The 27238-nt window shown below is 39.0% G+C and overlaps 1 protein-coding gene across 1 annotated transcript in view; it reads right to left on the bottom strand.

Moving 5' to 3' along the window:
- The window catches only part of MAST2 (microtubule associated serine/threonine kinase 2), a 187598-nt gene that overhangs the window by 58285 nt on the left and 102075 nt on the right, over window positions 1-27238 (bottom strand). Inside the window, 2 exon segments of the mRNA XM_054515725.1 lie at window positions 682-757; window positions 7462-7553. Of these exon segments, the coding sequence (XP_054371700.1) occupies window positions 682-757; window positions 7462-7553 (168 nt within the window).

Below are 27238 nucleotides of genomic sequence, written 5' to 3'. Positions count from 1 at the left end.
CCAGCAGTTTGACACACGGCATGACCAGCACCTGTCCAGCACTGCTGCAGGACAGATGACAGCTCCACTCTGGGCTCTCTCAGTGCTGCTCTTGTAGAGGTTCTCTTAGACTCACAATTTCAATAATCAGCTATTTTCCTCATTGAGCAGTAATGTTCTCTTGACATCAATGCCCAAGACAGCAGACAAAAGTCAGGAGTCACTACCAGTGAGAAGGCAGGGAATGAAGACACAGGGCTGTGTACACCTAATTTAAGGTATTTTTATACCTTTGTGCAGACACAGCAAAGAGGATCAGTGCATTTTCAATACACCTCACTGAGAGCAACATCTAGGACTACAACTAAGTTACAATTACCCTAATAATGACTGGCTTTAATGTCACTTTGACTAAATAATGTGTCATATCACATGCCCTACATGTCATTCTTCTGGGAGAACATTGCCTCTTCCTCAGGCAGCATTAACTGCTTCATTTACTTTGTATTTTTCTAGGTCTGAAAAGCCCCTAATACATTCCAGTGCTGCCAAGATGTAAGCCATAAGGAGTAAAATAAAACAAAATTGGAGACATCAAAGAAAGTAAAACACAATCAAAAATGTTCTAACCCATAGGCCATTAGTAAATAAAATGCATAGACTATTTGCTTGCCAGTCCAAAGAGAACAGATCTTGCCTTACCTTCGGGCAGGAACAAAGGAAAAATGAGCAGGTGCATTTGGAGAGAAGTTTCTGGGACTGTCCAAGGGACTGCTACCTGTTTAAGAGAGCAAAAATTAACAGTTCAAAACCACTTTGTTCACATTTGAAACAAATGGAGTAAGTTTTCAGTGTTCTGAAAGACTTTGAACTGCATGTTGTAGTCAGAAATAACTGGAAATATGGAGCTTCGAGTCTTTGAGTTTTGAGCACTAGCTTGCTAAAGAAATGTTCTGACACACACGTACCAGTATTTTTCCTCCTTTTAAAATAATTTAAAGGGTATGTTTCATTTCCCCCTTTCAGGTAAGTAATGTGCCACCCATAGACAAGAGAGTCTTTTATTATTTTGCAGTAATTTCTATCTACAAGCTTTTCCTAATACTTGTCAATGAAAAACCTGAGTTAAAAGCGACACATGACAGTTTCAGGAAAAATAACCAGTAACAAAGCATTTCTTCCCAATGTATGCTAAAGTTGAATGCAAAATTCACTGAGAAAAAAAAAGGGATATACCATGAAAACTGCACATAATAAAAGGACTATCTATATGTAAGATGATTGGGCTAAAACATATCAGCAGTCACACTAACTACCACTTTTCTGAAATAGTACTTTACCATGAAAATGAAAGTACCAGTGAAACTATACAGACAAGAAGAAAAACCAGTTAATTTTTGGTGTGGTTTTTTTCTCTGGGCTTTGTCATATGGTGTGTAATCATGGTGAGTGGTTTATTGCAATGTATTTTATTTCAAAGTAAAAAGCAACCATCACGCAGAAAGCCCTTCTGAAAGCCAGGATCATTTACAAACTAACTACAAAAATATTTCAAAGATATGGATGAATTTAGAAGCTTCACATCAGTGAGTGTGCATTCTATTGGGCATGAAGTGGTTTGCTCTGTCCCATCATTAATGCAGGAACAGAAGAGAAACTATCCATAGTAAAAGTGTCAACAGCAATTTCTTTGTGCAAACACAACAATATAGCACTAAAATAAGACCAGGAAAACAAAATAGATTCTGGAAAAGCAATACACTGCAAGGTATATCAGAAATGGTTTTAAATTTAGATCCCATATAAAATGGTTTTATTTTAAAAGCCACCTGCAAAGTATGAGCCATCTGCCAAGGACTTGTCTGTTTCAGAAGCTCAAGTTGCCCAGCTTGCCCCTCAGGGCAGCAGTGATCCTGAGGTTACAGTCCCATCCAGCAACCTACTGAAGCTTACAATTAAGCTTGTAATTAAGTCACATTAATTTCAATCCAAGTTATCCACACACCTTTGCTGTTCCACTGAGCAGGAGCAGAATATAAGCACGGTGCTCAGCTGAAGGCAATGTTCCCTCCCACTTCAGCCTCACAAAAGGGGCACTAAAGTCTGCAGCAGCATCTCTGCACAACCTCTGTGGGCCAGGTGTGCACACCTGGCACGTGTGTCAGGGCAGGGAGGGAGGAGGAGGAGAGGGGACCAGGCTGGCACCTCCTGGGGTATGAGGATGGCCACAGTGCAGCACAGGCCAGCAAACTCCATCTGGTCTGCAAGTCTGCAAGGGGAAGAATAGTAGCTGGTTGAGATTAAACCAGCCCCAGGCTGAGGGAACATGTGTCATGGGGTGATGAGAGAACTGAAGAGGTAAGTGAATTCCAGACCACTCCACAATCTGCTTCATCAAGAGCAAACTAAATTAAAAACAAAGAGTTTGAGTAACAGGTTTGTTTTCCTTTGCCTTTGTTTTCTTTCATATTATTAGTTAAGACTAACAATGAGTTCACAGTTGATACAAAACAATTCAAGTCTTCATCCAAAACTGGATACTGTTTAACCCATTCTCAGTATATCCCAAGTGCAGAGGGGAGAGAGTGATCAGAAACCCATAGCTAAATAACTTCTGGTATTTCATTTATTAAGCTTGTACTCATTTTAATTCTTATGGTCACAATGGAAAACCAGAACCATTTTGCTGCTTTTGGACCACAAGAAGATGGAGAGGTCTGACAGTCCCAGTCTAGGAGGCACTGCAAGCTTCCGAGGGGATCGAGGAAGTCCAAGTGAAGAACTGAGTCATGCATGACAATTCATGTCCTGGCAGAAGCACATAGGGTCAGGGTCACCAATCACTTGGTAGCAGAAAGCTGAAGGAGCATTTTAGGATGCTGCAGGAGTGAGGCCTTTCCATGGTGATGCAGATGATCTAACCAAGCAAGGAAGGCTGCCAGCTTTGCTGGAAACCTTGGTCTTTGCCTTCTCATTTTTCAAACTATACTGGCAATGAGCACTACTGTGTCAAGATGATAGTTTTGATCAAAAACCTCATTGCCCAATGTTGTTATAAACAAGCAATGAACTGTCATTGCCTTTTTATATCTTCATCAATCTTTGAACTTTCTGGGCTATGATCAAAATGGAATTTCAGAATAACTGAGCAAATTGGGTAATGACAGTTTTTAAATTTTGAAATTAAGTATGTGGGAGTTCAAACTCTTCTGAGCCTGCACTGTGTGGTACAGAGATACTACTAATTTTTAAGCAACTACTTTTTCAGATGTATATGGCATATTTCCTTTCAGACACTGGAATTTTAATTAGATCCCCTGTGACTTGCTTCTAGTTTTAAAATGAAAAGCAATTAGTTTTTCTACTCAATTCAAGTCTGGGTGAAGCTTTTAAAACAACAACAGGGAGAAGGGGAATTTCTACTTTCCCTAATATTTCCCAGCACTGCTGCATCTGCTGTAGATGGAGGTATTTTAATAAGAGAAGCCTGAGTGCCATGGCCTCGTTCACCAAGGCTGATCGAAACCCCATTTATTCTGCAGCAAAGGTAGATTCCCCTGCTGCTCCAGGGTTATAGTTGGCTACTACTGAACCTGAAATACCTGTCTCAAGGGAGGCTGTTACACAGAATGATTGCCCATTAGGTAAATCAACACAGCAACACCAATGCCAATAATTCAGGCAGGAACCTTCACATCTTCCGGACACAGGAAGAAGGATGGAGCCAAAGCATTTGTAAATCCACTACCTTCAAAATATGAAACCAGACCTTACAGGCAATGACAGTCTCAGCTATCCCTAGAAGCATGAATGACATTCATCAGATAGGTCATGAACCCCAAAATTCACATCAGAACCATGCTGTAAAACCTGCTTCTGAGAGCCATAAAAATTAATAAATAAACAAAAGCTAAGTTTCTGTGGTCTTCTGTGCAGGATATTCAAATTATTTGCTGAATATTAAAGCAAGTAGCTAAAGATAATATGCATGCTACAGAATTAGATGCCTTCCAGCACACACAAATTTCAAAATTATGACCATATTTAAAGCATCCTGTGTACCACCTGTCTCATAAACAATGAATGCCATGGTGCTCTCAGACCAGCCAAGGATCACAGGCATGATGTGCGGATGAAACTCAGCTTTGATAACCAGGGCAGGATGTTACATACTCTGCACACTCTAAAAATAATAAATTAATAAATAGGCACCTCAGCAATAGCCATTTTTCTGCCAGAAGGTGAAACTGAACTTGCAGTGTAATAGCAGAAACACTTAATTCACAGTGCAGCCTGTAAGCAGCTCCCTCTGTGTGCCATTACAGATGGGAGCAGGGCAAAGGTCCCAGCAGTGACAGGTGCCCCCACTGGAAGTCAGAGAGCAACCTGGATAACTTACAGCTGTGGAAAGTAAATTTTAAAATAGCCTGAGTTTCAATTTCCCAGCTGTAATTACCGATCTCTTTACTACTAAATTACAATGTAACTCCTTTGATTTTAAGATTTTTGATTTAAACTATAATCTGATGGCAATTTAGTTATTAACCTTATGGTGTAACCTCTTTGTTATTTTCAGATTTAAAAAAATGGATTCGAAGAAATAGAAAAAAAAATTAAGGAATACACATGTGTACCTCCTTACTTCCCCCTCTCATTTCAAAACAAAAAGAATTTAGAATAAAGGCAAAATTTTCAAACTTGCATTCCTAAAACTGGCCACTACAAATCTGGGAGACTAAACCAGCAGAGTGAGCTCCCCATGAGCTGTAGCTCTTTATGCCAAAGTACCAGCTCATTCTGGAAAAGGCTGTTTCACACAGTCTGAAAACTGAACTAGCACACTTAAGTGCTCTTGATTCAGAAGTGATTTCATGGCAGGGTTCAAAGTGTTTGGATGTACTTCTTTCTCAAATGTTGAAAGCTCTGTAAGTAATACTTTCCATCTAAACTTTCTAGGACATGAAGTTGCCTGGCTTCTTGTTGGGATGCTGTTGGAGACAGTAAGTGCCTCTGCCTGGATCAGTGCTCATGAGGAGCTAGGTTTGCCTGACAGAAAGACAGCTCTCCTAGATCTCACCCACTGACTTTTACATCTTGTACAGCAGAGTAACTCCTGACATTACTGCCCTTTATTTATTTTAGTGTATTTAGTGTATTGTATTTTAGTGTATTTATTTTAGTATTTTAGGAATTTATTTTAGTATGGTGTCTGAACAGAAACATTTTAGAAAGCCTCTGCATGCTTGTTGTTCCTTTGATTTGTAGCAGAGGCTCAGAATGGGCATTAAGAAGACAAGAGAAAAGTTCAAGACAAAAGAGGCTGGGGAGAGGCACCAGCATTTCTTAGTAACTCATCACTGCGTGTGCCTGAACAAACAGACTGACAGATTCTGTTCAAATACTAAACAAATATCACAGCCTGTTCTCAAATTCACTCCTCATATATGATATTTCTTAAGAAAATATTTGTGACTCTACTCTAAATTTCATCTACTTTTGTCTCTTGAATATTTTTTTTTCCCAGGGAAGACTCCTAAATATAGTACTGGTAGAGAACCCAAATTAAATAAATTTATCTTCCTTTGCACTACTGGCTACTCTTGCAGGTAACAAAGGATGCCCTTTCAATTAATAATTTTAAATCCCATATGCAACAGCAGGGGGAAAAAAGGAAATATTTGAAAATTACTGCTAAAGTAAGGTGGCACACCACTGAGTAGTTACTCTTGCTTTCAGAAGACACTCACATACCTCTAATAAATTATAAGCTTGTAAAGCCTGAAACAGCACCAAAACCACCAGAAAAAAACTTAAATTTTTAAAGAGAGGAGAAAGCAAATCAAAAGAAAATACAATACACATATTTCTATTATGAACATTTCTGCATTTGTTTTCTGACCAATGATCATGTCAATATCTTGTCGCAATCACCCAAGCATTTTTTTTTCAGTTAAACACTTGTAGAGCTAATTTAGAATTTAGTGAAACCAACTACCTATATATGTATATGATTTCAAAGCAAAAAGCACAATGTGGAGAATCTTTATCAAGAAAAATGCCTTATTTAAACTAAATTTTACAAAATTATTGCCACCATAACCATACAACAGCAACAAGGGAGTTTGAAGTGGAAGGAGATGGTCCTATACACATTTTTGGCCCTGCATTTTCTATCAGATTCTGAAGCAGAAAATGGTTTTAATATACCATCCGTAAGATTTTGTTAACATTTTAATTTGAAAATCATGGGTCATTTTAGAATAACAATGTACTTAAAGCATCTTCCTAGCTTTCCATGACTGAACTTTTTATAGCATCCCAAGAAAATGTGGCAGATTTTTACGAAAACTTAAGAGTGAATGAGGCTTTTATGGGCATCCCTGAACAATAACTTCAGCCTTCTTTTTCCTTTCAACAGGCTGGATATCACCTCTCGGGATGCAAAGCTCTGCAAACAGAAGCAGATGGCTCCTTCTAGCTGAGCTCCCATCAGTCTGCTGTTCTTTCTCAGCATTGCCTCAGTTTCAGTCTCCAGAAAGCACTTACAGAATGTATGCCATGTAGGAGGAAGACAGTGTGACTACAATGAAAACAACATTCCTTGTCTCACACGCAGCACTGACGCGTTTGCAGAGAGGCTGCACTGTGGGTGACGTGCCACAAACGTTCCAGCTGTTTCCTGCTGCTGACTGGTGCCCATCAGGGACCTACCTGGAGCCCAGTCATCCTCTCTGGCATTTTGAAATAGCAAAACCAAAGTCATCACACACCATCTACCTCCCTCAGCAACAAAAACAAGGGAACATGCTGTTCAGGCAAGCTGTTGAATCTGCATGTGTGACCCCTTCTGAAGAATTATTCCTTCTTTTTCCATTGGAAGAACATTTCCACACACTTCACTTCAATGACTAACAAGCCCCTGCCCATGTGCTCTGAAATGAGCATTTCCCAGCTGCTGCCATGGTAAAATTGGGAGCCGTGTCAAAAAGAAATAGAACTCCCAAACACCTCATGCTGCCATGAGGAGCAGACAGAGACCATAAGATGGCACACTGCACAGCTGCTAGGCTGCCAGAGGCACATGGAAACAGGCAGGATGATCCTCCTCATGAGAACTGAAGTTAAATCACTGGCACAAATTAACCATGCTCAGAGACTCAGAACAAGAGATTTAGTGAAATGTATTTATCTAATTTTATTTGGCTTCGTTTTCCATCTCAGGCTCTTTTGCAGGATGTAAGAGGATTGAATCCCCCAGGAAGAGTGGAGGGTGGATATGGAAGCAAACTAGAAAGTGCAGAACATAAAACATTTCTCTTGAAACTATAAAGATCCTCTTACAAGTTAGAGAAGGTGAAAAACCACAGTCAGAGTCATTTCCATAGGGCATCCTTTGATGCTGAGTATCAATCAGTATGTTCAAACTCACTGCCAGTGACTGACTGCTGATGCTTCCCAAGTGGAGCAGTCCTAGGGAGTTACCTGTGTGTCCATGAAGAGGGGAATGTGGCCGTGGGAGAGTTGGAGATGTGCTGGATGTTACAATCAAACTCTTCCTGTTGCTTGTCCGACAGCTGAAAGAAAGAAAGAAAAATAAACCAACCATTAGGCACGGTCAGATGGACAACAGCACCTCGAGGCAGGTCCTGCAGAATCTCTTTCTCCTAAGGAGGAATCTCTCAGTATTTAGGGTGGGATTTTCTCATACTCTTGACCTCAGTAGTGATCCTGCAAAGAAAGAAATGTGCAGGGAAGAAAGGTACTTTGTCAGCAGCAAGTGTTTCAACACCCTGGAAGCATTTGTTGCACAGGCCGCTGGAGATAGCTGGTAATTTATTCCTGATTCACAGAATATGTGCTACTCATGCTTTACAACTCACACAAAAAGCAAAAAACAATGTAATATAGCCCAGAGTGCTCTGGATACTCTTACCAATACCCAACGTAGCAAATAAATCCGTTACAATTATTGGCTTGGTTATAAGAAACTAGAGCCTATTCCTTAGGGCAGAGTTAAAATTACAGAGCAAAGTGTTAGCACAGCCCAGCAGATGAGTGGGATTACTAATCAAACTTAAAGCCTGGGATCCAAAAATCTTTGTGAACACATGTGGCAATACCGATGGAAAACTCTGCAAAGCAAGTTTCAGACACGCCTCCACCACATGAGCTCCACTCATTGCCATGACTTTGTTCCAGCAAGGAAAGTGACACTTCTTATGGGACAGTTCAGATTTATTTTTTCCCTGTTGGGAAAGCTGAGCCAAGTGAAGAGAAGGATGTGTGTTCCTCCATTTGCTTCCCAGCTCGTGACTGCTGGTAGCAAACATTTAGCTCTAAAGATGATAAAAGGAATTGCAATGGGTGAGGGAAACATTTTTAAATCATGGGATCTGTGAAGAAGAGCAGTTAGATAGTTAAATCCCTTTGTGATTGCCACTTCTGCTGTTTAAACAGAAGAAATTAAATTGCCAGCAAAATCTTAGAACTGACCCAGCACTACAGCTACATACATCCATTCTCTGTACCTCCAGCTTGCTTCCCCCATGGCACACATATTCCTGCTTACTTCAGCAGTTCCCAAAACAGGTCCCTAGAACCCCACTGGTGTTGATGGGGGTGGGAGAACAGCCAGGAGCAGGGAAAGCTGAGCAAAGGCTGAGGAAGGAGCCCTCTGGCCCCGCTCCAGGGGTGCCCTGTGAAGCTCCACACTGGGTTCCCCAGGCACAAGAAAATCCTCTTTGCTTGCAAACCCCAAATGCTGACGTCTGCCAGGTCCTTCGTGCACTGATTGATCTGCTGGAGCTGCCCAACAATAAACACAACTCAGGCTGCCAAGAACTACAATTTAATGCAAAAATATTTTGCTGCCACAGGATACAGTGCATCTGACTATTATTATTTGTAAGCTTATTTTATTGCTGTTCTATAGGAAACTAGAGAACTTGATGCAGAAAAAAATACAACTGAACTGCCAACTATAATAAACAGTAATAAAGTTGAAGCACCATTAACTGCTATTCAGGCTCTTTAGTGTACTTAAAGCATTCCTCAGAATTATCCAACTGATTCCATACAATCTCCATTTACATTCATGTATTATTCAACAACAGTCCATCCAAAAACTGATTGCCATTGTGCACATCTCATGGAAAAACTAACAGCCCGATTTTAAGAAGCTTAAAATCCCAGTTCACAGATATTTTTAACATGTTTTCAGTTACACTATTCCAGTAACTGAATAGTGTAACTGAAAAAACCTCAGAATATTCAATTCCAACATTAATACCAGATAATCATTGTTTACATTAGCACAAAATCTTTCTTGAATCATGCAATTCCTGAGTATTCTAGTATAATATATATTACTGTGTAAGAAATAAAAAAGAATCCTGGGTATTTTAGTATCAAATATAATGTAAGAATTTAAGATCTTGCTCAATAAAAACCACTAGTACAGTGAGAAAACAGAGCGCCATTCTCTACACTTTTATCTCTTTGCTAAAGAGAGTTCCTAAAGCACACTTTACCACAGCAATGTCTGGAGCTGACGATGGAAACTTGGTATATTTAAACCACAGCATAATAGGGGAAGTGAACTGCCCCAAACGGAGAGCTTTTTAACTGCTTGCCTGCATTTTCCCAATTGAAGAGAGTTTTATAAACCCATTTTCTTTGCTCTCTTTGCCAATATAAGGAGCCAAAAGAGAAAGGGTTAAGGGGATGGAGAGCAAGCGCAGCTGAGACCCCTTAAAATAGGTCAGGTTTACACAAATGTACCCAGAGGAGGGAATGGCTTGGAGTGAAAGCCTTGCCAAAGTTTGGAATAAAACATTATTCTCTTTGCACCCTCAGCATTGAATAACTTTTAATTTTCCTGGATCTCTCATCTGCAAAAGAGAAACACCACTTGGGTCTGTTTAGCCATTGCTATGACTTATGTGTGTTGGCAATAAGGTAAAACTTAAACACAGAGACCAAAAACACAACACCCAACTTCTCAAATTCATGTTCTATGTTGAGAAAAATACACAAGTACAATCACACTCTCTACTGGTGGAAGAGAGCTCTCTGCATATAGAGAAAAAGCTTTTAACAGATGTAGGAATCCTAGAGGAAACGCAGAACAAGAGTGATGAAGTTCTGGTAGGCACTAAAACAAAAAAGGGTGAAGGGAGGAGGTAACGAGCAGACTTCAGTGGGATGACCTCTCCCCCCAAGTCACTATGACAGCATTTGAGCACCTCCTAAAGAACAGATAAATATGAAGGAAGCAAAGCTGGCTTTAAGCAGGGCTTAGTGCCAAAGAAATTCAAACTAGTCAATTTAATTTTGGCAGAAGCAGTTGCACTTAAAAAAAATAAATTATTTCCTGGAAGGTTCATTTTAGCCAGACAGACAGTGCTCGGCTCAAAAGTGAGCTACCAGGCCAAAGATAATGAGGAGATCATATTGTTAATCCTTTAAGTTGCATTAATTATTATTTATTACCATTTGTGAATTCTTGAAACAATATTGTATGTTTTCTTGCTCAAAAATTATTTCAATCTACATAAGAAAACAGGAGTAATAGGAGAAAGGAAAAGGGAAGAAGGCTAGCTATAGCTAACTTTTTAACTAGAAAAAAATCAGGTTTTAACCAGTCCAGAGAGATTTCAAGCATTATTATTTGTTTATAAGCCAAAGTTTTGCTGTTTTCATTAAACACAAGGTGAGTCCTGCCCTGAACCTCCTTTTCTCTCACAATTTGCTATGGGTCTTGTTAATCTTTTTTTTTTCTCAGATCTCACTTCATCATTTCAGAGAGCAAATCCCCTCCAGGTCTTCCAGCTTAGGCAAAACACAATTTTAAAAGCACAGAGTTTCTGTAGGGCTCAAAGCTGTAGGGCTGAGCTCCAGCCCATCAGAGCTCTGGAGGTGCTGCCCTCCCTTCCCTGGTCAAACACGCACACAGCCAAACCCAAGTCCAGAAACCTGTGAGATCACAGCAGCACCGCAGTTTAATTCTAAAAACACATAGTAAAATGGATATCTTACATTGAAACAGCTGAAACAATGCCTTTGGATCACTATGGAAATAGAGCTTTTACTCTGTTTCTGGAGTTAACTTCTCTGCCTGCAGTAAAAATATCGTTTGTTACGTGTGCTGAAGTGTCCCCAGCGCGCTCCTGAAACTGAACCCCGCAGGACATCGCACGGCTCCGGTAACTGGACACTGCTTTTGGACCCACTGCAATGTGCCCCTGAGGCAGCACCCTCGCCCAGAGTTATTTCTGAGCACATTTGGCATTGTACCTGTGACCTGCATGCAGCCCCCAGCTCTTCATCTGCACCCCAACCAGCCTCCTCCTCCTCCTCACCCACGGACAAGCCCAGGGCAAGCCTCTGAAATGAGCACCACAAGTGTGCCTGGTTTCATGGGCCTACTCAGTCTGAAAGAGAAATCAATGACTCAGTTTCAGCATAAATCGATATTTGATTCTTTATTTTAGCAGCTTACTCAGGGGACATCTTCAACTCACTGAGCAAAACTGATTAATGCCCAGGAGGCATCCGTGTAATGAAAGCGAGGGCCACAGAAAAAAACAATGTAAATATAAATAACCAAGCACCACTATCATGCAATTTCATAGGAAGGCTGGTTATTATAAATAAATAATGATAAGGAAGTTTCTCAAAATCCATCCGAATTTATAGGCCTTGAGGAATTTCTCATAGCCGAAAATGCTGGAGTATGTAAGTAAACAAGATAACACTGATTGCATGAGCCTTCTCATTGACTTGGACAGAAATCAACTTGAAGAAATAAGATACTTGGAAAAAGTATAGCTTAAATGACATTTTGGTTACTCGTCATGAATGCATTTTATTTGTATTAGTGATTTATCACAGAATCACTAAAATTAGAAAACACCTACAAGATCATCAAGCCCAATCTTCGACCAAAAATTCTAATTTTAGAATTTCTTAAACTACCTCAGGTTGTCAGAGTGCCAGATTAACTCCTGCACTAACTTCTTTCAAAACAGCATTTCAGAAGCCAAACATCAGACTTGGTCCAGATTTGACACTCCATTTAGTGACCTCAAATCCGTATGAATCGGGATCCAAATTCAGAGCAGTCATATCTACTAAAGTAATTTGTGGTTACATATTTCCCTAAAATGTAATATCACCTAACCAAACTTCACCAGATTCTCCTCTGATATTACAGAAGTTTGGTTTCAGTTGATTTGCTTTACAAAGAGTTCTTTATGAGAAACAGACATTTTGGAAATGAAAATAAGTATTTAAAATTTTTATTCACAATGACAGAAAATTTACAAAATCCAAAATCTGCATGTCAATGAATGCAGCAGCTGCACAGCAATGTTAACTAGATGTGGAAGTTATCGTCTTAATTATAGTAATTCAAAGATGGAAGCAATTTTGTAAGCTTTAGCACTACCAACAACAGGGATAATTAGTTCTCTAAAATAGATAAGTAAGCATCTGGTTCAACTGATTTCTTTTTTTTTTCCACATTCAAGAATAGTTTAAGAATTATTCATCCTAGAATAACTGAAGGGAAAAAAGTGTTATTATTCATGGTGTAGGTTTGGGGGGTTGCACATTCCTACAATAAACACTTCTTTTGTTGTAAAGAAATACAATTACACACAGTTAAGATATGAAGGATGGGACCATGAGTCCAACAAGCAACTTCTTAAAGGTTGCAGGCAGGGTCTCCACCACAAAAGACACAGAACTATCTTCTTCCCAACATCCCCTAGGAAAACTGCTTTTTATTTCCTGTCATTAAAGTCCCAGGAGGAAGGAAACATCCTGAATTTGGATTCCTTCCTGGTTATTTGGCCAGACTAAACAAGGAGCCTTTATCCAGTGCATCTCTGGACAATCTGTACCTGCCATTCACTCCTTTATAAGATCAATCCCTAAGTCTCATGATCTTGAGACTGGATTACAGTATCCTGTTTCCACCATCTTTCTGAAGAACTTCAAATAGGATTTCACTTTGGAATTTAAATAAAAACAACAATGAAAACCAACTCTCTGAGTGCAGGGTCCTCTTCCACAAAACATTTCCTACAATTTAATTGCTACAAACACAGTAACAGATGCAAGTTGTTCAGCAAGCCAGGCTCCACTCAAATTTGCACTGCCCATTGTTTTGATGCCCATGGGACAGAATAAACTGGACAAAAAAAGAAGAGCACAGAGGAAAAAGATGCAGTCAGCTTTTGAAGTGTGAGTTGTACTTCTGTACAGATATCAAGAGAGTGCATGGAGGTAAAACACACAAGGGACATTATTTTCCATATTGCCACCACACCTCTCAGCCTGCTACCAAACACATTAACCAAGGTGAACACAGAGTCAAGCAATGCAAGACTTACAAAGCAAGGAGTAAAATGGGTGCAGATGGTTCTTTTGTTTTAAGGAAAATTAACATCTTTGTACTTAGGAATTAACTTATTGCATGAAAGGCCATTTTCCTTTCATCTAAACCAAGCTATATGTTAGACAAGCTCTCCTACTTCATTTAGAGCTCGAATTGAAGAAGCAGCATCACCCCAAGCTAAGAAATTACAAAAGAAAAGGCTGGAATTGCCAGTGAACACCAAATTTATGTCTAATTTGCCTAATGCTTGAGGCTGGTGCACACCTGCTTACACCACTCTGTATAGTCCAGACCTTTTGCATTATTAACAACATAGGAACAACTCTGCAAGGCCAAACAAAATGAGATGTCACAACAAATTACAGTGACTGGTACAGCCGTTCTCAACTACACAAATCCACTTTATTCTGAACACACTCCAAGCTTATCTTTGTTTTAGCATAAGAGAACAAAAGTAAGAAAAAAATCTCTGATTATGGAAGAGAGACCCCAGAATAAATACAGACATTATTTAATGGGCAAAAACATAAAACAAACCTTCTCAAGCACTGCTATCTCCTACTTCAGTTGTGTTATGCATTATACTGCCATGAAGTTACATCACAAAGTGTGAAAGGCTGATTGAATGAAAGCTAAGCATAACTGCATACTTTCATTTCCCATTTCCTCCAAATCTATTATTAAATGCTTCACATAGCATATAGCTGCTTTTTAAATAAGTCTCTACTTGGCAATTCTCACGGAAGCTGGTTTATCACATTTCTTTTCCTCCAAAAAATACAAGCAAACAAATTCCAGAATGAAATGAAAAAGTGATTTTATATTGTTTCAAATCCTCTAACCATGGAGTGTACAATTACACACAGGTGTGCAATATAACAAACCTACTCTAGACATTCTCCCCGAAGATGCACCCAGGAAACAAAGCAAATGAGCTGAAAATGGAAAGAAAGTTTTTCATGTTTAATGCAAATGTTACATAAAATAATAAGAAAACTCATTTGGTTGCTTTGTAGCACGCAACACAATCAGTTCTCTTCATTTTGTTTCAGAGCATTTTCTTAGTTTAAGAATCAAAAAATGTTACAAATTAGCTCATTACCAGCTACCTGTGGTTCCAAAGCTCAGCATGAGGATTAATTACTGATCTAATTTTAAATCTATTCTAACAATACACTATTCTAGAATTAATCTCCGGACTGTCCAGGGAGTTGCATCTACCGCACAGAACACAGATTTTCACACGGCTGACCAGTAGAGTAAAAACCAGGGTGGCAGCATTCTGAACAAAACTAGGATGTTTGCAATCAAATTATTTGCACATTTAAAAAATACAAGCTCTTAAGGTGCTTTCCTGAGCTCCACTGGAAAGGTTTTGCTCTGTTGGTAAGACTCATCTTCTCCAGCTATGGAGAACAACTGAAGAGTGCCAGGGTTTGTGCTTGCTTGGCAGAATGTTACACTTGCAGATGTGCTTTCCTCCCAGCTGGAACTACGTCCCTGCTGTGGCTTTCAGACAAGTGCTGGGCCGTGCTTCCACCCCTGGTGCCTCTGCTATTTTGCACATGAGCCTCACTTACTGCCATCCTCAGCTCTGCAACATCAACTTCCTTAAGCATCACCCAGCATATTTAACTTGCAAGCAGCATCCAGCATACCAGAGCACAGAAAATCCTGAACAGAGCACGGCACCACATCGGGACAAATGTGCCAGAAGAGCAGACAACAAAGAGAGCACATTGTGAGACAATAAACCCACTCCCCTGGTTCTTCATTAGCAACCAATTCCACACCATTTTTAGGTAGCTTTTTGTAAAACCATCCTTCCCTTTTTCAGTTCTACATACCTTTTGACAGAAAAGCTTTGTAGATATTTTGGATATAACTCAGAAGTTATAGGGACCAAAATATCTGACCTTTTAAAAAATATCCAAAAAAACAAGGTAAGGTGCAACATATACATTACCATGCTTTGCACCACTGATACCTCAACACTCTCATCTCTCTTTCTGACCCAGGCACTGCCCTAACCATCCTCTGCTATGAGAATTGTGCTCCTTTATCTTATTGGGATTCCATTTTGCCTTTCTTAACTTTGAAGAATTTGAATATATAAAAAATATTCATTGATTAGGTAAACAATTCTCAAAGTCATCCCCAGTTGTAAAGTGTAGTAGGTAATGACATAGATGCAGAAAATCAGTCTCCATCTGCCTACCTTACAATGATAATTTAAATTTATACTTTTGCTTCTAAACTTAGAAGGTGAGAATGTGCTTTCTATTTTCATCACCAAGATCCTCTCCTTCCTAAAGCAATAATGTTTCCCAACTCTTAGCAGTTTCTTACAAAATAAAACCAAAAAGAAAAATATCAGCATCAATTTAATAAAATCTGAAAAAAAAGAACAGGATACTTCTAAAAGACAGTCCAAGGAAGAAAGGTTCATTTCCACAAGAGTTTGGTAAAACCACTTTTCTGTGCAAGTATTAAAATATGTATATATATGTACACACAAAAATTGAGCTTCTAAAGCCCTTCAAACAGAAGCATTGAAAACAGTTTGCTGCTCATGTTTGCACACACACAGAGATGGGAGAAAAATCCTCAAGAACATCTCTAAAAATAACAGCAAAGCATGAGTGTACTAAGGTAGACTGATAGTAGTCCAATGGATATATTAGGAAAATACCTGGGCCAAACAAAGCTGCAATCTCAGTGGGCAGGCTACAAAACTTCTGACATTTGTCCAGGACTCAGCTTAGACAGGAAAATGCCATGCTCTGCCTGCCTGGACTCCACCAGGGCTGAGCAGAGCAGTTCCCTACCAGAGAAGACAAAGGTGAGATGTGTTTGCCAAGGTGGTGCTTTAATTCAAAACAGATACAGAGAGAGAATACAGATGGCTCAGGTTGTTCCCTTCAGCTTTGGAAGAGGAAATGCTGCTTGGGACCTTTCTAATCAATGCACTCACTGAATGGCAGAGAGGGAAAAGAGGCTACTGAGATAAGAATCGGCTCTAAACGTCAAAGAAGGGGACAGAAAGGAGTTGAAGTTCTGTGGACATTGAAAATGCTCAGTGTAGCCACTAAAACTGGTGTAAAGTCATGTAGAGAGATACATTGCAGTGTTGAAAAAAGCATTTTTTCAGTTTATGTGGTCCTTACTCATTTACACAGACAGGTCTGTCAATAAACCATTGCCCTGGATAAAAACAACACACTTAAAAAGACATGAAAAAATTATTTACAAAAACACATTAGATAGCTATACTGCAGTGTACATCAGGTCAAATAAGCTGACTACTAAAATAATAAGATAATACACCTGCAGAAGGCATTTCCTGTTAATGGAGCAACAAAACCACCAAGGGCAGGAGGAGAGGGGGAGGCCCCGAGTGCAGATCCTGCCCTGGCACACAGAGCCTGCCCTTAGATCTGCAGCAAGGGGAAGTTTCTGGAACAATCAAGCCTGATTACATGTTAAACCTCATTCTTTTGTGTAAAGCCTGCTTGCTGAGCCAAATGTTCATTATCCAACAGCCATCAATTTTTCATACAAGGATAGCTGTTCCCGTTTAATAACTATACGAATGTGTACTACAAATAGATACACGCACAGGGTTTTGAAATTTTAGAGGACTGAAGCTGGAACAACCATCCACAAAACTGAGCAGAAGAAAAACACAAACATTAGAAGTCACAAGCTGACAGCTAAAGCTTATACCAGCAGTACATCCAAAGGATGAAGCAGCTCACCACTGCCAAGAAGAGGTATTTGTTTTAAGAGCTATTCTACTTAAGTAGGCGAAAAAGTAAAATCAAAATCAATTCCAGTAAGATGATAGAGAGCAGTACATACAAATATATGAATGTATCAAAAATAAATGGATGGTTGCAGTGATAACAAAAAGAAATAATAAAAGAAAGAAAAAACTAAAACCTAGTAAAATCAGAGCCATAATTTACACAGCTATTCAAAAAGCAGATATTTAATAAATGTACCTCATGTAAAATTGGATCAGAATGCAAGCAAAGAAATTGCTAAAAGCTTTTTGAATGCTTTATGTAGTTATTCATAACTGAAGGAACTAAGAACATGTGAGCATTATTTTTACAAATGGTGTCCAACAAACTCCAGCAGAAACTCACAAGCACAGGAAAACACAGCCCAAATTTTCTGTGAGACAAAGTGGGGAAAGATAGGGCTGTTAAATAACATTAGCCTATTTCTGTAAAGTAAAGATTGTTGTAAAATTAATTTCTGGGAGCCATGTATTGTGAAATCCCAGCATTCTTGCTGCCCTAGTTCTGTTCTGCACATAGTCTGAAACCAGCTTGTCCAGCAGGAAAACAAATGAGACCCATGAAAATTGCAGAACATACACAAATGAAGACACAGAGGAAGACAAATGCAAACACTGAGAGAAAGTCAGGTATTCAAATTCCATAGCAATCATGCCTAATTTAAATTAGGTCTGCTAATTGTAACATCCTAATTTACCATGCAATCAAGACTGGAAAAAAAAAATTACAGGACAGGAAAACACACAATGTACTGGAAATAAGTAATTTCAAATGGCACCGCAGGATCCAAGCTCGCTTCCTCAGAGAACAAAGATCCAGGGCAAAGCTGTTCTCATGTGTGCCTGCAGAAGATTTTTTACCTCACGTCACTGAGAGCCTCTGCTCTGGCACATGCTCACTGCCAGTGTCGCATGACACCAGAAGGAACTCCTTCAAGATCACACAGAACACGGCAAGTGACGTTTGCATCTTCTGTTAATTCTGAAGGAGTTTAAATTATGTGCTGAGTGCTACGTAAACACAGCAGGCAGCAATGAATATGGGGAGACATCATACTGATATATAACATTTGCTTAGATTTTCAGTACGTTACTAAGCTTTGTCCTCATATAAAACATGACAGTAGAGGCATTTTTGTGGAAAGATAGTGATTGATTAAGCCAACAATCTCAAAACACGTCCAACTTGCTGCATAGCACTGCCTAAAATGATAGACAAAAGAGACTGGTATCAGGTGGCTTGGATTTCATGTCTGGCACAAGGACTCCCCTGCACAGGACTCGTACGCATCCTCCTAAAACCCAGTTCTCTGAATCCTTCCACTTTTGGCTGACATAGAGCCAAAAATAAAACCCAAAAAATCACCAAAACAGACTTTAAAACTAAATGTTTAAGAGGCCTGGAATAACCTACGACATTTCACTACAGAAGTATGTTTCATTTTATCAGCAAATTACTCTAAAGAACACTATTAGGTATTAATTAAAACATTAGGTATTATAAAGGTATTAATTAGGTACATTAATTAGGTATTATAAAGAACAATATTAGGTATTAATCTGTAGTCTTCAAAATAATAGGAAAAAAAAGATAATTGGGCTATGAATGGAGAAAAACTATTCAGGGATTATATGATAATTAGCTACAAATGTAGAATCAAATAACTTCAAAGGTGTTTTCCTTCATAGTTTGAAAAGATATTTACTTGCTGAACATAGTAACTAAAATGGTGGCCAATCCAAAGTGTTGAGCATCCAGCTGAAAACTAAGTAATTTCTCTCCAGGTAGGTGTCTGGTGATAGAAGATGACATGCCATACAATGTATCTCTCAGTTCCTTAAGTAAGGTCTCCTTTTTATAAAAAAAAAAAAATTGCTCTAAGGTGTACAATTCTTTGTGAGGTCAACATCCAGCTGGCAGTAAAATAAGAGGAAACCCAGGTGCACCAGAGAACATCTCTTAGTCTGCTCCTGACCACAACTTCACACCTGTCCAAAGAAGAGGGGCCTGCAAAGGGTCACATCACGGCACGGGCAGGGGTTCCTCACATCCAGATACGTCTCCAAGTCCATCCCAGAGCTTTAGGAGCTTTAGGCTGGTGGGCACTCAGATTTAAAATGCGCTTGTCAGAGACAAAAAACAGTCAAAATAAGCAGATGCACAGACTCTGTAAGGATTCCAACACCCAAATGTGTCGACTTCAATTAAACACAAGAACTGCACATTTCCAGGCCAATCACGTGCCAGTGATTTACTCTGTCTTACTTTCCACAGTAGATCTGACCTGATCTGAGCATCCTCTGTAAAGTCCTGGATCTCCTTTTTCCTCATACCTCCTCTCAAACCAGTCTCTTACCTCACTATTTCATTTAGCTCACTTAAAACACCAGTGCAAAATTATTTTATACTCAGCAGTCTCGTTCATGTGAAGGATCCAAATAATTCATGAAATTGTCTGCAATTTGTGTGTTGCTTCATTTCCTCACCACAAAGGTTTTGACTTGAAAAACTGGTTTGTCCTGGGCAATAGCCAAATGTTCATACAAGAGAGTTTTGATCTGAACAAAAAGCTTTCAAGGCTCAAAACTTCAGTGTTAACCCTCTAAGACCCTTTCCCTGGGTTTTAATCAAGAGGGAATCTCCCAACAGTATTCAAAACCAACATAAAATATGATTTACACAGAATCCCACACAAACTAGAAAATACAAACAGTCCAGGTGGATTGCCTAAATCATTAGAAATGTTTGGGGGTTTTAGGAGGACCTCCCTTCCATTCATTGCACCAGCCTCTTTCATTGTATTTAAGTAGTGCAAATATCCTCTAATGGAGAGTGTATTGGAAGCTCCCCAAAACTCATCCATTAGTGAGCAAAATATCCATTACATTTCCATGCAATCCAACAGACTATTGTCATAAAGAGATTTTCAGAAGATAAGGTGGAGATCTTTTCTCCCCCAAGCAGTGTTTTTGTCCTAAGGCCATATTGAAATACCTAGCAGAAGTAATTTGAATGAAATTTCCTCTCCAATTATGAGTGTCAGATGGTCATTTAATATGCTGAGCTAGGCAAAAAGAATTGAGCTAAGTGTTATCAAAAGCATCAGATTTCCAGGTCTTTCCTATCCTTCCTAACATAAGGGAAATATTTCTTATGTTATTCATTTAAGCAAGGAAATGTGTGGTGAGACAGCTGTCACTTTAAAGTTAATTATAGTATAGACTCACATTTTTAATGCTAGCTTTATGTTACCACAAAAAAGTAAGTATTCTGCTAGCATCAAACTAATTGTTGTTCTTCAAAGTGACAATGTATATATGGAGGAGGTGGCATCCTTCTGACCCACAGCTTTTAATGTCAATCTAGATGAATCAGCATAAAAAAGACACTGAATAGATTTGGGGGGGAAATGTATGGACTCACTGTCTAAGGTGGTCCTGTTATGGCAACTGAAAAGTTACCAGAAAAACACCAATGTCTCAGAAAGCACCATTTATGTGTTCTTGGCCACCTGATTATTGCCATTCACCCATTTACATCCCAGTGAAAGGTGGGTTCTCTTACTCTTTGTGACTATTTCAATAATGAATACCATTTTCCTTAGTTACCAAGGAACTGTTTGTATGAAATACAATAATTTCTACAGAATCACTGATCTTGGAGGTGTTTTGCTACTTAAAGATTGCTTTACACTTTACAAGCAGTTAATTCTTGTGATTTTAAGCAATTTTTGTATCACTAAAGCCCTTTCATTAAAAGGAGAAGAGGAAAGAGCATTAAAGCATCAATGGCAATTGTGGATACAAATCCAAGATGTCCTTCCTCACAGAAATCCACCTTTTTTCATCTTCCAGAATTATCTTTCAAGTCACTTCAACACACAAATCTCCATCTTAACTTTGCAAATAGAAAGTCACTAAGCAAAAGTGAAATCGTTAAAACCCACAGTCACAGCCTGTTCCACCCAGAGAGGATTAAAATGAAAAAATGAGGAAACATTAGAAATCAGCATTCTAAGTCAGTTTTACAAGACCAACAAACACTTGCACAATTCTACAAAGCTGTTAATACCAAATTGCAAGAGTATATTCAAGATACACCCAAAGTGTAAAGAAACAAAAGGACTTTAATGCAGAGACATTTAATTTAAATAAGTCAGAATTATGCTTTATCTTCCCATAATCCAATTTCAATAGGCAATGCCTCAGTAGAGCTGATATCAGAATACCAGCCCCACATGCCCTTTGAACCCTTTGAGGAGTTCTCATATTTCTCCTATAGTTTAAACTCATAAATATTTATGCAGAACCAGTTTGACAGGTAAATGTGATTTATGTTTATGTCACCCCTCCCATGAGAAACTTATGTATTTACAGTTTGCTCTTGACTTTCTCTATCCTTCTGGGAATAGGCAGGAGAAGAAAGAAGGCAGCCACTTTGACCGAGCAGCAGATGGTTCACTTTTCCAGAGCCATTAGCTGCGGCGAGGATCCCACCAGCTGCACGGGAGAGCTCATTTCCACAAAATGCACCGAGCAGAAAGAGGAGTCCTTCCCATTTGCCTCCTAATGCAGGAGAAGCCATATGGGAGTCAAGCCCTCTAGGATTTTTAGTACATATCAGAGGCCATTATAGAGAAATGTGCCATAGCTCAGTAGTCAGAATACCACAAGTAACCCTTTCTTGCAATGTGAAACCAAATTAAAACTGAGAGAAAACCAAGGAGGAGAAGCCCTGAATTAAGAGCACACAAGCTATCACTAATGCAACGGGACTGTACAGAAGTTTTACAAACTGAATAGGGGAAAACTGTATCAAATACTCATCACAGTAAAAAATTCTCTACTGCTAAACATGACCAAGATTGCAAAGTTACAGGAGAAATTTAAATTGAAATCATAATTTTTAAACGAAGTGCACAAAGTAAACATTGTGCTTGGAAAGGGGGGCAATTAAAACTCAAAAATATTTATTTATTTATTTAGTGATACACTACTCCATTCCTAGTGCCCAGATGCCACAATCCTGAGAACATTAGCACAAAAAAAACACCCAGGTCATGGCATTGCAACGCACTCCATGTGCAGTGACCACTCTTCACAGCCCAGAAACTCCAGGAGCAGTCAGTGCATACGTGGACATGGGATTTCAGGATGGATACCCTGGCAAGAATCACATTATTACAGTGATTTATCACAATACTCCTCAGACCAGCCCAACCTGCCCACCCATCTCCCCCAAGACGCAGGCAAAGAGCTGGCAGGCTGCCAGCCTGGCTCGGCAGAAGGTGATATTCCCAGCAAACTGTCACACATGCTCAAATATTTCATTTCTGAGGCTGGCTGAAGGCTGCAGTTTCCATCCTGTGCAAAATAGGATTTCCACCACATGACTTCGTGCAGCAGCTCTCTGCTCTGAATACTCATGGTGCTGTTTGATCATTTTGAAATACCTAATACTCGTTTATGTGATTAAATCAATAAAAAGTCATCCCTTTTCCATTAAGATGCTCAGCGGATTTACAGATCAATTTCTTTCTTTTTGTACTTCAACTACTAACAATACATGGAATTGAAAATTTTGACTAGGAGTTTTCTGACAAAATATCACACCTAAAACCTTGTTAGTATCTCTCAAATTGTTTCTGACCTTGATGTGTAATTTTAAATTCAAAATGGCACACTAACAAGATATTGAAAAACAAGGAAGGTTTATTTTTGTTTTGAGAGACACTGTGGGTGTCTACTCTCTTTGGAAGACTATTATTGCTGAATTTTCACAAAATACTACCTTTAAGACACCATCTGGAATGGAAGAGCTTCAGGACACCAAAGTTGTGCAAGCAGCAGTAATAAAAGGATCCAGAACCTGCAGGTCTAACACAGGTTATCTTCTTATGCACAGGTGTCCTCCCTCCTCACGTGCCCTAAAGCAGCTCCTGCGCTCCTGGCTCTGCCCAGCTCCCCTGGCTCCCATAGTGAGCCAGGGCTCGTTACACCAGGCTGCTCCCATCTCACAGCTTGGTGGCCAAGAGCACCTGAGAGCCAAGTCCAACCTACCTTAGCCTGTGGAAATGGAGGCACAGGAGAATTATTTGCCTCCCTTTCCTCTCCCCAGCCAAATTCAAGAAATCTGTAAGAAAATATGAAGCTTTATCTTTGTCACTTCTGTCACTCTATGAAACCACTCCTACAACTGCTCAATGGATGTGAAAGTTACCGCTTGGAGCAGAGACATCAACACACAACCTGAATCTCAAGGAGCTCTTTTACTTTAAAAAACAGGCTGAAGGCAACAATTTTGAAAATAATAACATTGCTAATGAAATTCCTGGCAACTAAGATCCCTATTTATTTACAAAATATTTCTTCATTGCCACTAAGATTTCTAAAAGCCAGTGGCAGCACAGAACACAACCTCAATAAAATTTTAATCACAAATGTGGAATAATAACAAAAATTAAAGAGCCCCCCGAAATATTAGTTGGTAAGAAGCTAATCCTCTGAAAAAGGTTAATATAATTTCTGATAGCTGATGAACAAAATTCACCCTTAGCCTAAACCAAAGCTTATATTCTGAGTCTTACACAGATTATTAACTGTATCAACAAACCAGCTGCTGCGAAATTCTGGTGCCAGCTGCAACTGTTTACTCATAAATCTGAATATACTGCTTTGGTCAGTATTAGCTACCTACCAGTCTTCCCAGTAAGTTTTCAGGCTACAAATGCTAAGCTCCACAGAGCACCTGATGAGCGATAATTATGTTGATATTTCCCAGTCTTGAAGGGACAACCCTGTACAGCATCAGATCCGATACCATTCACTAGTTCACACACTTCAATGGGATTTTATCAAAATCCAGAGAGCAAGGTAAATGCAAACACTCATCCTATTAACTGCTATATTAACATATTCACATGTAAAATAAGAAGAAAGATGCTAAATGTATTAGGCATTATTTAAAATTTAAGGTTATGCATATCTCTGTGAAGACCGTAAGTGCTATAAGTCAAAATATTTGCAAGTCTTTCATGGTGCCGCCTATTTCAACATAATACTGTTTTGCTACTTCAAATAATAAAGCAGCTTCCTTCCAGTAAGCATCTATCCATCATTTTGCAGAAACAAACCCCTTATCATATTCACATAGTATTAGAAGGAACAATGCCTTTAAATAAATACCTTTAAAAAGAACGAACGGTGGATCTGCACAGTATGATTTTTACAATGAATACAATTACAAATCATTCAGAAATTAAGAAATCATATCTAACATACTAGGAATATGATTCAATCTGTTAAAACAGGAAAAAAGGCAAGATTAAACAGTATTAAAACAAGTAGCTTAGAAAAACATCGTAAGAATAACTCACAAAATCCTTAGATTACCTTTTGGATCGTCTCAACATGCTGGTAGCAGGCAGAGAGAAATTGGACAGCACTGTCCAAAAGGAGTCAGACATGATCTTTAAAAGCTTTCATTGCTGGGAAAATACAGCACAATCAAGCCACTAGCAATAAATAAGGAACTAAATAATACCAGTGACAGAGCCAATGCAAATTCCCTGTAGACCTTGCAAGCTGTTCCATTAATGTGAGACAGGCAGGCAAGCGTACATATTGCTGCTGTTTCCACTGCCTCTGTTTTCTCCCTGCTCCATCCCTGCCTCCCTCCCTCCACCTTAGGAGGCAGTGCAAAACGAGATATTTATTCTCTTCCTAATGCACTTTAAACCTGGAGTTTGCTGAATACACAGCATACATGCTTTCTATACATCTCTCTGTGTTCATCTCATTACAAGCAAAATATTTTCAGTATTTTCAAAATCGTAACTGGGCACTGTTTGCAATCCTGAACAACACAGGGGGGTTTAAGCTGTGTCTGCACAGAAAGCACCACTGTCTGCCTAGTTTGTGTTTTTATTCTGACATGGTGGCTCTTCTTTTCCTAACTACATGAGTCACACATGGGGCATTTTGCTTATTATTCTTAATTAATCTTCTACCTTTAAACAAATCCCATCTTTCATCTTCCAAGTGGATTTTTAATTAAAAAAAAAAGCTTCTAATGCCTCCTAAGATCAGTTTAAAAACAGAAATCCATTCTCCCCCTGAAGTCAGCCACACCAGATCCACGTCAGTCACAGTAAACATAAACTCCTACGTGGCACCTGGTGCCCAAAAACAACTCAAGCAGCTGAATTTTGACAACAAAACACAAGCAGGACTCGTGTGATGCACATCAGAGGTTTCCCACATGCCCCCATTGCACATTAACCACAGGTTCACTATTCCCCTTCAAGCCTGTAGGACCTTCTTGCCATGTTTTTGCTTTTTCTGGCGTCTAAACAAAACCTCACTGGAGCTGCTTTTTTTTTTTTTTAATTTCAGTATGCAATCTATTTTCTTTTTTATTGTGGCTTCTTTAAGCACTTCTGCCAGTAAGAAAGCTAATGACGTTCTCATATTTCAGCCTTCTTGAGTGGCTTTTTATCACAGTCATGAGAAAGATGACAATCAACAGCTGGCACAGCCTTCCAAGCACAATACAGCCCTAAAAAAATACACAAAAATGTCTGGGAGAAAGAAATCCCACTAGATTCACTTCAGCTTTAAGAATCTCATGGAAGAATTAGATGGTCTTCATAATTTTCCATTAAATAATTACATATTTTTAATACATACATGAATCAGGAATCACAGTGTCTGATTGAGTAAAGTATTCCCTTCCATCTGGAATTCCAAACAGGCAAATGGGAGTTTTAGACTCTACATAACACGACTGTCTTTTCTAGTGCTTTTAAACATTTTTACAAAGTTAATTTACTTCACATAGTGGTTTGATTTCACAAAGTTAATTTAGAGTACAAGTGAACCAAACTCTGCCACTGTCTACTACTGATGAGAAAGAATAAACACACTCATTTTTGTGTCCCCATAATATCATATAGCAACCAAGCAGAAACTGAACACTAGCCTTTTGGAATTATATTCAGGATATTATGTGACCTTCCAATTCCAATAAACCCTGGTTTTGAAAAGGTATGAAAATTTTACTCTGTCAGCTAAAACATGAATTGAAATTCATGATCAATAATGGTGGAATAAAAGTGTTCAGTTAACTAACAAAATAAACCTATCACAGTAGAAATAAATTCCTGACTGCTCATAGTTAGCAAATAAGATCACAATCAGCTAACACCCCTAAATCTGTATTAGTCACGCTTTTTGCAAAAATGATTGAAAACTCAGTTGTTGAAGACATAGCATTCATTATCACTGTGCTCAGCAGCAGCACTTTCACATCTCTTGCAGGAAGGACACAAAAAGGAGAAGCCATTTTAGGAGAACATTTCTCCATGGGCATCAGTGACTGACAGCCCTACAGCAATGTTAATCCAGCTAAACCCTGTCCACCCTCTGCTGTTCCTGAGGAACACAGGGCACCCCAAGCAGGGAAGGGGATGGGGTGTTTGCTATCATCAGAAACTCATCCATTCACCCATCTTGCTATTTAACACAATTCTGCTGAGCTTTTACCCAAGAACTGCAAAAAGCACTTTGAGAATTGCATAACACTGGTTCAAAACCAGCAGAAATTTCTTTTAACACTTTATATTCCTGCTTTTCAAAATGCTTGTTCCACATGGAAGTCACAGACTCTAATCCTGCAAATCAGCACCTACAAAGTGCTCATTTTGGGACCCAGAGATTCCCAAGAAATTCAGAGAATCCAAAAAAAATGGGAAGACACCACACTTGGAGATGAAGTGTTTTTGTTAGAAAAACAGAAGAACACAAACTGTCAAAAAGCTTTTAAAATGAGTCATGTCTTAAAATGTGACAGTGTCAACATATGCAGAATTGTCTTTAGTAGCGACAAATATAGGAAGGATAAGGATTTTCTCACACCTGCAATGACAAATGAAATCTTTGAAGGAACTGCCTTACTGTCTCTGCACAATCAGCAAAACATTTTGAAAAATTTGGACCAGAAACTCTCACTGATTCAAAAATATACCATCATATCTGTATATGAGAGAACATGT

This window comes from Molothrus ater, chromosome 9 (genome assembly GCF_012460135.2).
Source record: "Molothrus ater isolate BHLD 08-10-18 breed brown headed cowbird chromosome 9, BPBGC_Mater_1.1, whole genome shotgun sequence".
Lineage (NCBI taxonomy): Eukaryota > Metazoa > Chordata > Aves > Passeriformes > Icteridae > Molothrus > Molothrus ater.
The sequence above is the reverse complement of the archived record's forward strand: the minus strand, read 5'-3'. Positions and strand labels throughout refer to the sequence as shown.